The 13,226-nt window shown below is 46.0% G+C and overlaps 1 protein-coding gene across 2 annotated transcripts in view; it reads left to right on the forward strand.

Moving 5' to 3' along the window:
- The window catches only part of MTMR2 (myotubularin related protein 2), a 61,480-nt gene extending 48,302 nt beyond the window's left edge, over positions 1-13,178 (forward strand). For both annotated transcript variants that reach the window (XM_035542393.1, XM_035542394.2), the window contains 8 exons: positions 2,261-2,410; positions 3,214-3,402; positions 4,412-4,597; positions 5,455-5,661; positions 7,259-7,351; positions 8,500-8,613; positions 10,047-10,223; positions 11,123-13,178. In XM_035542393.1, coding sequence (XP_035398286.1) covers positions 2,261-2,410; positions 3,214-3,402; positions 4,412-4,597; positions 5,455-5,661; positions 7,259-7,351; positions 8,500-8,613; positions 10,047-10,223; positions 11,123-11,284 — 1,278 coding nt within the window. In that variant the 3' untranslated portion in view covers positions 11,285-13,178. The remainder of the gene's footprint in view (positions 1-2,260; positions 2,411-3,213; positions 3,403-4,411; positions 4,598-5,454; positions 5,662-7,258; positions 7,352-8,499; positions 8,614-10,046; positions 10,224-11,122) is intronic.
- The last annotated feature ends 48 nt before the right edge of the window (positions 13,179-13,226 follow it).

Below are 13,226 nucleotides of genomic sequence, written 5' to 3' on the forward strand. Positions count from 1 at the left end.
TGATCACTGCTGATGGACAGTGCCAGCTTTTCCCTGGCACGGGAGCCTTGAATCGCAGCATCGCCCAGGAGCAGGAGTCCTGCTGTTCCCTGGCTGGCTGTAGAGCTGGTGGACCCAGGAGGTCTCAGCCTTACTACGTACAGCACAGCACATGCTGAGCACAGAATCACAGAATCATTAGGGTTGGAAAGGGCCTTCAAGATCGTCTGGTCCAACCATCACCCTACCACCAATGTCACCCACTAAACCATGTCCCTCAGCACTACGTCCACCCCCAGGGACGGTGACTCCACCACCTCCCTGGGCAACCCGTCCCAAGGCCTGACTGCTCTTTCTGAGAAGAAATGTCTCCTCATTTCCAACCCGAACCTCCCCTGGCACAACTTGATGCCATTCCCTCTAGTCCTATCACTAGTTACCTGTGAGAAGAGGCTGATCCCCAACTCCCCACCACTTCCTTTCAGGTAGCTGTAGAGAGCAATAAGGTCTCCCCTGAGCCTCCTCTTCTCCAGACCAAACACCCCCAGTTCCCTCAGCTGCTCCTCACAGGACTTGTGCTCCAGGCCCTTCACCAGCTTCGTAGCCCTTCTCTGGACACGCTGCAGGGCCTCGATGTCCTTCTTGTACTGAGGGGCCCAAAGCTGAACACAGCACTCGAGGTCAACACTTTTCATGAAGTTACACTTTAAAACAAAAGCAGTTGGTCTCGCAGGGCTCACACCCATCAATAAGTTTGGGCTGTGTGTATGTGTAGTTTATTCAAGGTTTCTGCCACTTTTTTGGTTTTGGCAGCACCAAAACCAGCTTTTCTCTGAGGTTTTTGGATACGCATGATCCTAGCAGCTCTGCTAATTCCTTGTAGCAGCATTTCCATCCCAGGGCGGGCCTCGGGACCAGGGTGGTTCACAAGCTGGGCGTGAGCAGTATGAGACAGGAGCTCTGTCCTCTGCCTCCTCAGCTTTCTGTCCACAACCTGCTCTGACAGTATGACTCACTGCTCCCATGGGGAACTGCCTGCCATCGGGGTGGGTCAGCCCTAATTACCACAGCTCATCTGACTTGGGTTAGATTTGTCATTTATTTCCCCCGGGAGCCTTGGCAGCGGTAATCAGCCTCCCACCACCCTCCTTAAAGTGAAGCAGTGTTTATTAGAGCAAAAGCGTATATTTAGAGCTGATCTTCCTCTAAAACAGGCTCTCTGCTCAACACCCTGGCCATACTCACTGCATAGAGGACCTGTAGTAGATGTTACTTCTTCCCAGAGATGCTCAGTGTCAGTGCTCACCCCCAGCATGTGTCTAAACCTCTCCGTGCAGGCATGCAGCAGGAACCACACTGTTTTTGTCTGCTGCCTCCCAGCGTTTGCCAAACTAAGTCTGCAGGTTTTCAGGATCCTGTTGTGCTTCAGGAGTTACCTGGAGGGCATCGTCTGGGAAGCTGTGAGTTGGTTCTCACCTAGGGCACGCTGAGTGTGTGCCTCTCCCCGCCCAAGTCAGACTGACAGAGCTTAGGATGAGGGGAACACTGCAGGTACCCATCCCTGTGCAGATCACATACAGGCACACAGCTAGAAACATGCAGTTATGAGGCTATTGGTGATGTTAGGGGATTGCACAGCTGTGCCACAGGCACTGAATAAGGCACGAAAGAGAAGTACCCTTTGCTGCTTTCCTGTACAAAATGCCCCTGAGCAAATGATACTGGATGCACTCCTGTGCCATACAGTAGTCCTTATTTACAAATGGAAAGTCTTTGTCGACCCAGTAGTCTCTTCATGTCCCTTGGCATTGATTTTTGAGGTGTTCTACTGCCTGCTCTCCCTTCTGACCTCCCCTCCATCCTGTCTGGGAACTCTGCTTTCTGTTTCCAGTTGCCACTCACCACGTTTGAGCTAAGTGCTGTGGGAGGAGCGGGGCTGTCAGCCACTGGTTCTGCCCTGCTCCTGGCCCTCCTGTAAGCACCACTGTGAGAACAGGAGTTATGTTAAAGAAGCTCTCAGGGGATCGCCTCATCTGTAGCCTCCACGGTTCATTTGCCATGGATGAGCCTGCCTGCAGTCTTCTAATTTTCCTTTTCTTAAATGACCTGAGCAAAACATCTACCTCTCTGAAATGCAAGTTAGCAAGACAATGCAGTCTTGGGCTCTGACCCTAAATGTCCTTCATTAACAAAAGTTGCCTTGAATTTCAAGTCTTGGAATTTGACTGTGCCGAGGCCTCAGAGCAACTTGTTTGCTAACCTGCTGTTGTTTCCTCTTTAGGGAATTCCCAACGAAAGCTGGAGGTTGACCAAGATTAATGAGCGCTATGAGCTGTGTGATACGTACCCTGCCATTCTAGCTGTGCCCGTAAACATTCCCGATGAAGAATTAAAACGAGTAGCATCTTTCAGATCAAGAGGACGCATACCAGTGAGTGCAACAAGAGAAGCTGCTTTGATGTGGCTTTGTTACATACCTTTGGGCCATAAATAATGCCAAGATCGGGCTGAGTGGATTCCAGGGAGCAAATAAGTGGTCAATGGATAATAAAAGTGACAGCAGCATGTTTGAGGAGTTAGAACACAGCATTGTCTGCTGGAACTACTGTTGTGAAAGAGATGTAGACTAAACCAAAATGAGAAGATAAGATAGCTTAGCACAACCCAGACTGAATCTCAGTTCAGTTCCTGGGAAATGCAGAGTAGTCCTGTTTGGTTGTTGACATTTGTCTGGCCTGCTCTTACTTCTAGGATAGAGGAATACTTAGGGATACTTGTAGAGAAAATGCTCATTAAATCAAACCAAGACAAATGACATCACTGTGATGTTTATTTCAGCAGTAACAGAAAATGTACTGTTTTACTTCTCATCCTTACAGAAAATTAAATCTGTTCCCAAAGTGCTTAAATTTTATATGGTATAAAGTAAGGTAAGACATAGCCCAGTGATTGCAGAGTGAGGAGGTGTGTTTGTGACTCACACAACAATGACTTTCAGACTTAAGCCTATTCAGTCACCTCTTGTTTGTTTCAGCTTTGGGAAGGTAACCAGAATGAATAAGTACAGAGTGAATAAGTACAGTAAGTTTCATTCAATCACGATTTAATGGATTCCAGCCTTTTGGAACCAACTAGTGTATGGCAGGGTCCCAGAGCAAGCCATTGCAGGTGAAACGCCTCACTGGTTTAATGAATCCATATTTTCCCTCATTTCTTTCTCATTTGTTTCCACAGGTATTGTCATGGATTCACCCAGAAAGTCAAGCAACCATCACTCGCAGTAGCCAGCCAATGGTGGGAGTGAGTGGCAAACGAAGCAAGGAAGATGAAAAGTACCTTCAAGCCATCATGGATTCTAATGCTCAGTCCCATAAAATCTTCATATTTGATGCAAGGCCTAGTGTGAATGCTGTAGCCAATAAAGTAGGTTTTTTTTTTTTCTTTCCTTTGTCAAAAGCTGGGAATCTAGTCATCTGGAGCACACATCACACCAACATTTCAGATCATTCCTAAGGATCACAAAGAGTTTTCCAGTGAGGATACATACACACTGATCTGATTTGCTAGACGGAAGATTTGCTAAACAAGATTTTCTAGACAGTTTTACACCTGTACTGGTAGCAGTAGATGTCAGCATGACTGCTAAAGGTCCATTTGGATTAATCCATAAATTGAAATGAGATTGGAAGAGGAAAAAAAACAAGGTGGCTGAAAAAGACACAGGCTACTGAGGTCAGTAGTATCTACCAGAGAGACTCTAGCATGCTGAATCATGTACATCACCATTTTTCACTCTATGTAGTTGAAAAACTGCCTCCTCTGGCTGTACCAGACTCTGTACTTGTTAACCCTGAAGGAAGCAGGAGATGCTCAGCACATCTGAAAATAAGGCATCATGATCTTTAATTTCAGAAGGAAGCTGGGGTTCTCTAATGTCCAGGAATGTCACTGTGTTCTTCCTGCTGTTGTCTCATGCAGTCACTGTAATCCATGTTTTAATGGTAGAACTGCTTCGCTGCACTAATGTTGAATTATTTTTTACTTTCCCACTACTTAGGAAAGGCAATTAGTGTGTGGGATATACTCTTCTATAATAGAATGGTAAATTTGTAAATGACAGAGTAGTGAATCTAATGAGCTAGCAGCTTGAATGGGGATAAATGATAATTACTGAGAAAAAGAAAGCTTGTAATGTGATATTATTCAGTAAAAGTTATAGCATTCATTGTTATTGTAGGAAAGAGAGACAAAGTGTGTCTGTGTACATGCTTGTTCTCAATTGTAAGATATATCCAGTGTTTTCTGCCTGCTTTAGATAGCATAGTCACTGGAGTATTTTGTCAGCTGATACCTGCTCAGGACAAACTATTGGGATCAAATATCAAATATGCTTTCACTTAGTTAATTTTCTATGGATTTTCTTTTTCTTCAGGCTAAAGGAGGAGGCTATGAGAGCGAGGATGCCTATCAGAATGCAGAATTAGTGTTCCTGGACATTCACAATATTCATGTCATGAGAGAGTCGCTGAGAAAACTGAAAGAAATCGTATATCCCAATATCGAGGAGACTCACTGGCTGTCTAATTTAGAATCAACTCACTGGCTTGAGCATATCAAGGTATGCATCCACTGGATGAGACCGAGTAGTCACAGGTTTGTACCAGTCTGTTCATTGGGAAATATTATCCAGAGCTAACTCCAGTGACAGACTTTCAATTAATAAGAAAATTCAAGATTAAAAATGTTGCTTTTAAATAGGAAATTTTAAATTTACAAAACCAGTTGGTGGGAAATAAAACCGGAGAGGGAGGTTTTGAAATACTGAAAGTTGGTGTTTTCAAAGTGAAGTGTGTTCCTGGGTAATGTGTAATCATAAAAACCCTTGGTAGAGCACAAGAGTCCCAGAGTTTCCAACCTCTTTGCTCTGGGATTCGTGGCATCCTGGTATTACTGCCTGGCCCAGATCAGCAGGTGTTGGGAATTCTGCCCCCTCAGCCTTTCAGGAATCCAAGCAGAATCAGAATGACCAGGGCAAAATGTTTCAGCTTCTACAAATGTTGGCTTTCAAACTAGGCTCTTTCTCTCCTAACAAATGTCCAGATCGCACTGTCTGCCTGTTAATGCAGAAAGGAGCCAGTCTGCTTATTGAGCAGTTGCAAAACAATGACCAGTTGTTTTCATGTTCAGATACAGAATGCTCCTGGGCTCAAATCTTGACCTGTCCAAAGACTGAGCTTAGAGCAGGGGCTCTTTTAGAGTTGTGCCTGCATTATGGTTTAGATGTGTTGTCATCTTGCTGGAACAAAAAATGTGTTCACCAATTTGCTCTCCTAGCTATGAAGTAGTTGGAACGGATTTACCATTCTCCTTGAGGCGGATGGAGCCCTTGGTTTGCCCTGTGTTGTCACTACCCATTTCTCATGCGTAGTTTCTGTTCCAAAGAGATTTTTGTAACTTTTTTTTTTCTTGTCCCAGCTCATTCTCGCTGGAGCCCTTCGGATCGCCGACAAGGTGGAGTCAGGGAAGACATCTGTGGTTGTACACTGCAGCGATGGCTGGGACCGGACAGCCCAGCTCACTTCCCTCTCTCTGCTCATGTTAGATGGCTACTACCGAACCATCAGGGGCTTTGAAGTACTAGTGGAGAAGGAGTGGCTGAGCTTCGGCCACAGGTTTCAGCTGGTGAGTTACTGGCCCTTGGAAGGGACCAAACAGAAAGTTACTGCCCAACTTGAATGATTTCAAAGGAGTTTAGCCTTTTCTGTGAGAAGTCTCCCGGCTGAGCATGCAGAAGAAAGGTGGATACTACTGGTACTGTTTTCTGCCCATAATTGCAGTCATCTCTTCATCTCCTTGGAGGCAGTCTTGGTGAGATATGAAGAACAAGGTGGTATTAAACCTGTCAGGTGCCTGAGTGATACATCAGGCTCCCATGCTCAGGCTTACCGTAACAGTGTGCCCTGGGTTCAGTATAAGGATTTCTGCTGGGAGTTGGCAGGGACCACTGGGGTGTTTTGTCTGTCTTCAGTTCAGTCCATTTTCTGAAACTGCTCGGGCACTGTCATCTAACAAATGCCTTGGTATTGAAGAGGCTGGGGATTTTGTTGGTGGCCTTGATCTCACATTTTCCTTGGGCACATTTTGCTTTTGGGGAGGCTTGTTAATTGTTTAGGCAAAAGACCAGCAGCTTGAGTAGTTTCTGGACGAGTGCCTAGAGTCTTCAGAGGGGCAGCTGTGTCAACCTGTGGCTTGGCTGTTTGTTACCATTTGCATTGATGGGAACTGGGAGAGCACTTCAGTAGTATCCTTTCAGTCTGTGTTCCTATCGTGTTTTGCTCATAGCTGTTCTCTTGTGGTTGTTTAATTTTGGCAAGGGCTAGAACAAAGTCTGTTTACAACGTATGCAATGACGGTGGGTTGTGTGCTTGAATGCTGTTCACCACTTCCAAAGAAGGTAGGATAACTGAGGCACCAAGTAACTCAGGTTCTGCATCAGCAAAACTGTTATCTGGTGTTTGAACTACGAGCATTTTAGCTTCCAAGTCTGTAAAAAGGAGATGATACCAATTTCCTCTGCTAAGAGAACAGTGTTACAGAAGAGGTAGGGGATTGCTCCGTTACTTACACGCTCTTGTTCTGTCTTTGTACCGTGCTGAGGGCTCACGGGTAATACACGCCAGTAATGTACTATCCTAGGAATAAGGAATCTTGCCTCACATGTCTTATCCAAGGCCACACAGCATGGTCGGGGTTGGAGGCCTACTTCTAGGGATCCTTTCATAATTGCCTCTCCTGAGGTGGCAGGAGATGGGCTGGGTTACTGTTTGTACAGGGCTTGGAAGCTGCGAGGTGTTGCGTGATGGTTATCACCACGCGCTGTGGCTGTAGGTAGTGGTTGGATCCAGCACACTCTACTACTGAAGTAGCCAGGACAACAGCTGCAACCGAAGCAAAAAGCATGCTTTTTTTCTTTTTTTTTTCCCCTTCTGAACTGTAGCTATTAACTGAAATCAGTGCCAGCATAGCATCTGGAGCCTCTACTCAAACAACTCTTGTTTTAATTTAACATGAAAATATCCCCATAAAGAAATTTCACTTCAAAGACTAAGGGAGTAGCTATCATTTACTCCTTTACCCACTAATGAGGACAAAGCAAAATCAAGATTCATTTGAACCTTCTAAAAGCTGTTGATATAGGCTTGGGTGACGGAGATGAGACCCCCACCTTTTCCCCATGAAGCCCTGAGTGACTCGTGTTCTTTGTCCTGCTCTGTTTCAGAGAGTTGGCCATGGAGATAAGAATCACGCAGACGCGGATCGCTCTCCTGTCTTCCTCCAGTTCATCGATTGTGTCTGGCAAATGACAAGACAGGTAAATTGCTGGGTGGCACATGTGTCCACAAAGCTGTGGTACCCCCGAAGGCAAACACGTTGCTCCTCATTCATGCTGGAGTTACAGAGCCAGGAGCCGAGTTCCTCACTTGAGATCAGGCATGGCAGAGGCATAGTTTAGGAGGGATCCCTTATGGCTGGTGGGTTTTTTTCTCCCCAGGTATGTGAGACCTGGGAAGTTCTTACTGTCTGCTGTGATCTCTGTGCTGTATTTTGAAGCAAATATCAGCAGTGGTCAGGCAGTTGACTGAAAAAATCAGGCTCATCATGGACTATACCAGGTGAAATGGGGGGTAAAAAAAAGGATGCCACTCCATATGAAGCTGTTCTGTATCCAGGCAGAGAAGGAGGGAGAATTACCTTCCTCAGAAGTCACTTCCTTTGTCCTCTCCTCAGAGCTCTGAGGAGCCCACGCCCTGATGTGCAGCTAGTGAGGCAGGAGCTGCAACCAGGGCAGTCTGGGAAGAGAAGGGTGTTTTCCGAGGGAGGAAGGCCTCCAGCTGTCCTCTCCATCTCCCCAGCACATCTTGCACATAGACGCAATGTACTGCGTGTATTCCTTCTGCCCCTTTGTGGCGCGCCAGTTCTCCCTGTGATGTTTGATCGTTTCTGCATGGTACATCAACAGCAACCACGGCCCCATCCGCGCACCTCCGTTCGTCCTGCTGGTCGGTGTTGCGTGCTGCCTCCCTGCTCTTCCCTCTGGGAGGCGCTCTGTCGGGCACAAAGGCTATTTCCTTTTGGCGCCAGGGAATTTTGGTTTCTTTTTATGTATTATTTCACATATGCTCCAGCCTTTTGTCCACGGTCTCGTTGCATGGTCTGTCGTTAGGTGCAGAACAAGCTTTGACTTGAAGCGGCACTGTGTGTGTGTAAACACAGCAGTCAGACCCTTCAGACCTCTGGCTTTTGCTCAAAATTCCTCTCTGCACATGTAAAGCAGCTTTCCAAGAGAGACTCTTGCTCCTGGAAGGAGCAAATATGATCCTGAGTATCCAGACAGCCAGAGAACAGAGAGAAATCGTGTTTTAGAAATGAGACTAAGACCACAGAGTGGGAGAATTTTATTTTTATTTGCAATTTACTGTTCTAAAACCCCAACCACCTATTTTCTGGTTTTGTCCAAAGTTTCCTACAGCGTTTGAGTTCAACGAGTACTTCCTGATAACCATCCTGGATCACCTGTACAGCTGTTTGTTTGGGACGTTCCTGTGCAGCAGTGAGCAGCAGAGAGTGAAGGAGGTAAGACTGCTTCTCTCCAAGGTGAAGGTATGGTGCTGTGATTGCTTCAGCTGGCCAGATGTTGCCTGAGAAGTTGTTTTAGCCCCCAAAGCTAGTTGTAGGTGCAGTTCTGGGTACTGTGTCAACTGCTGTCAGTTGAGGATTTTACATTTCAGAGCAACACTATTCCCTTCTGGGCAGGTCCACTCTTAGCGTGGCCTTCAGCTGCTTGCTGCTGGCTCAGTAGCTCTTGGCGTTTCCCAACCAGTTAGAAATCCATTTTTCCTGTGAACTTCAGTTTAATGTAATCTTTTCTGCGGAAACTGGTACCTTTTTGCCTTCCCTTTTCCTTGATGTGCTCCTCTTAGGTTGGTTTGAGCTAACAAGCGTGCATCGCCATTGTGTACACACAGGTTACAGCAGGTAACAGCTCTCAATCTGTGTGCTTGCTGTGCTTGCATTTTGCTGCAAGCACGAGGCAGGACGTGCCTCCAGGTCCTTCCGTCGGCCAGCTCTGCCCTGCAGGCTGCTCTAGATTTGTTCGTGAGCAGCTCCAGGGGAGCTGGGTGTAGATGTGTACAGTCAGATGCATTCAAACGCTGCCCTGTTCAACCCCAACTGGGACTCAGAAGGAAAAGGAGCGACGTGCATTCTCTCCCCTTCCTGAGGATGAAGGATTTTATCACTGAAAGGTTGCAGCCTAACATCCCCGAGGACAGTGCTGTGTGGGCCTGTTGTGATTGCATTTGACACCACACCGGTTAAAAACTGAAGTAAAATTACTACAATGCAGAAGCGATAGCATTATACAGAAGTGAAATCAGAGTCCCTGTTTCTCTGGAGTCCACAGTGATTGAATAATTGTCATTTCCAGAGATGAAAACCTGCCTGCTGTTTGTGGGTTTGGATTTTTGCTTCGTTTTTGTTTTTTCTTCTAAGGCCTCAGCTTAGTGGAGTACTTAATCCACGAAGCCCTTCAACTCCAGTTTCACTGGGACTATTCACAGGCCTAATTACTCCACTACATCAGGGCCTGAGTCAAATGCGGTGGATGGTTTTGTTTTTTTCTCTTTCCCCTCCAATTAAATCCTCCAGCAAGTCCTCCCGGAGCTCTTTAAAGAGGTGAGGTTTAACCAAGGCGCTGAGGGTTCACGCACCAGCTCTGCGGTGTCCCCTTGCTGCACCGGTGGCGATCCCTGGGCTGTACTGGGAGCTGGGTGTTTCCGTGCCAGGGCACATGTGTGCCTGCCTGCAGGCATCCATGTGCTTCGATTACAGAAACCACATCAAAAGAAGAGTGCTTTTTTTTTTTTTTTTTTAGGCTACGCAAAAGCAATCAGATCTGTATTAATGACAGGCATATGTATATGCCCTTGTAAGTACTCATAAAGCTTTGTAGATAAATGCTAGCGTTCATATGGGAAATAAAACCTCCTCTACTCCTTCTGTTGCAGGGCCTTCCGAAAAAGACTGTGTCGCTTTGGTCTTACATCAACAGCCAGCTCGAGGACTTCACTAACCCCTTGTATGTCAGCTACTCCAACCACGTCCTGTACCCTGTGGCGAGCATGCGCCACCTCGAGCTGTGGGTCGGCTACTATATCCGCTGGAACCCCAGGATGAAGCCACAGGTACCAGGCTTGTTTCAGTTTCTTCCACGGATTCTGCTTTCCCCTCCCTCTGTGCTAGTACTAACGCTGTCGTGGTGGAGCTCCAGGCCTTTAAAGCACGAGAAGTAACATTCAAACTTAAGCTGCCACTGCTTAAATCTACAAACAAAAACGTAAATTCAAATGCAGGCAAATTCAGAGCAGCGTTACAGCTGGCTGGTGCTCGGCTGGAGATCGCCACCTTGTGAAATCTGCCGGAGCTGCTCAGCAATTTGTAAAACAGTTTTGGGTAGCAGCAAAAGTATCCAAGCGTCGTTTCTTTACAAAGAAAGCCTAAAAACCCAAGACTTCTTTGGGTGTCTGAGCTTTGGGGCTGCAATTAGATTACTGGTGGTTGGAACCTGCTGCGAGTTTTGTCTGCCTAAGGCACAGGGGTCTGGCTGCAACTTTGATAAGAGCAGAACTGGCTTCCCCAAGGCAGGCACCTGAGACGAGCAGTCTGAAGATGGCCCTAAACGCTTAAGTCGCTTTTAGATAGAAGAGATACAAATTCTGCCTCAATATCTAACTGAAGTTAGCAAAGTTTTGCAAATCTGGAGTCCAACGAACGCTTTTCGGTACTAACCGTTTAACAGCCAGGACTATGGGAGAATACTCAGAAAAATTTATATTGCTCTTTTCCCCAAAGCTCTGAAGTTATGGCCTGGCTGAGATGCCAAGGCCAGCGTCCCCCAGAAGTGTCAGAGATCAGAGCTCTGTAACTGCCATCTTTCAAAAATACACACTAAGTTTTGTTTCGCCACTGTTATAGTAGCTACATGCGTTGGGTAAAGTAAGAGCGTCCCAAAGGTACCGCTGTGTGGTTCAGATTCCCACTTCCACGCTTCCCTTCCAGCACTCAGCCAGGTGTTTCCTTGCAGGAGCCTGTCCACAATCGCTACAAGGAGCTTCTTGCCAAGCGGGCTGAGCTGCAGAAGAAAGTGGAGGAACTGCAGCGAGAAATCACCAACCGTTCCACCTCGTCCTCGGAGAGAGCTGGCTCTCCCGCACAGTGCGTCACCCCTGTACAGACTGTTGTATAATACAGACTGTTTTTTTTTTTTTCCAACTACCTTCCCAGGACCACCAGGACAGCTTTTCCGAAACCCTCCGGATTTCCATGATGGTATCTGGGAGAAACCAACCTATTTATTTATTTCTCTCCAGGGTAATTTATTAGTACTGTAGCACTAGAGGAAGCTTAAGCAAAACCAGAAGAACAACCAAGGCCCCCTATGCAATTAGCCTTCTCAGTGGCTAGATGATGATACAAGCTACTTGCACTTGCCACTTAAAAGAAACCTAGAACTCTTTTTTTTGCTCACTTGTGTTGGAAATCACTTTACTTTCAAAAAGAGGACTGTGTGCTAGAATGAAGTACTATGTAGGAAAAAAGTCTACTCAGGCGTTTGAAAAAGCTCCCTTTTGCTAGGTAGGGAATCTGACTTTGTATGGGAGCCTCAAATACACCTGTGTTAAGTCATGAAAGTGAGGTATTAACACACGCATAGCAGCGTGCGGCTGTTTGCCAACATACTAAAAGAGAAGTCGTGCTAGAATCCAGAACATATCACAGCTATTTTTCCTTTGACCTAGATCTAGGAAGCCATGTAACCGATGCCTTATTTAAGAAAGGGCATCTTCTACCCAGGAAACACAGTGGTAGAGGAGCAACCTCCATAACTTTATAGGACTATGTTTACTTCCATCTCTGCAACTTTAGATTTTTGCTTATGGTTTACATGGATCGTGCCAGGATGTAAATTAAAGCACCTTTGTTTCTGAGGGATGGAGCAGAGCATGGATCCCTCGGTGCTTCCTGCAGCTCTTTGTTCTCCCGTGCCTCATCCACAGCAGGAGGGAGGTGGTAGGATACCCTGGGGCACACAAACTGCTGGGATCAATGATTTCATTTTGCTTGGGTAAGCGTAAGTAGTGGCATTCGTGCTTCTGTGCAGGCTCATAGTGGCATACTTAACAGAAAACTGAACTATTTAACTAATGGAAGCGACCGTTATCAACCAAAGAAGCCTTTTTGCCTACATTGCAACTGGTACTTAACACTGTTCTGGTAGACTAAACAGCTTAGCTGGTTTCTGAGCCCTAGCTTTGAAGTCTATTTCCTCATAGCACACTTCAAGAATTAGTGTCACCTGACTAAACCTAAATACAAATTCAGTTTTAATAGAAACTTTTATTGTAGGAGTAGCGATGAAAAACATTTGGTGAAACCACAACTGCTGCGTTGCTTTTCAAACACAGAAATAAGGGGTTGGAGGTGGTAGGGCTTACACTGCCATGGTATATGCACAAGGATCTTCATTTACTGCAGGCTGCTTCTCACCTCTGTAAGGAAGAAAGTCATGCATGGCTTGGGCTGGGTCCTTGTGCTGCTCTCATACAATAGGGCCCCACGCTGCGGTCTCCTGCTTAATCTGCTCATCAGCATGCTTTTACTCTTAGCCTTTCTCCAAAGATAGGTATTTTTTGAGAGGATAGAAGAGTGGACAACATACACATAAGGAATTCTTACACCTAAGGAATTGCCTTTCAAAAGCCACATTCCACCTAAGGAAGGAAGGAGTTCCAGCTGCAGTCTATTTCTACCTGCTCTGCTGCAATCCGTGTCTCAGTACTTAGAGGGAAATCCACTGCCACCTTCTGACAGAACGATTAACAGCTGGTGCAGCATTACTGCATTTGTGCAGGGTGGGCTGAGAGTTCATGGCTTAATAGTGCAAAGAACCCCCACAAAATAGCTTCTGAAGGACTTGAATTTGCGTTATGGTTGAAGGGCGGATCTGCTCTCATGTACAATCACTAAGATGACTCATAGCATTATTGTCTATTAGCTAATTGGCTGTGTGTATATGTTGCTTTTTTTAATGAAGGCTGTTTGGTTTCCTTAACACTAATAAAAATAGCTAAATGGATTAAGTTCTTCTTGGGCTCATTTTCAGCTACGTGGTTAGCAAAACCAAGGGA

This window comes from Cygnus atratus, chromosome 1 (genome assembly GCF_013377495.2).
Source record: "Cygnus atratus isolate AKBS03 ecotype Queensland, Australia chromosome 1, CAtr_DNAZoo_HiC_assembly, whole genome shotgun sequence".
NCBI classification, from domain to species: Eukaryota; Metazoa; Chordata; class Aves; order Anseriformes; family Anatidae; genus Cygnus; species Cygnus atratus.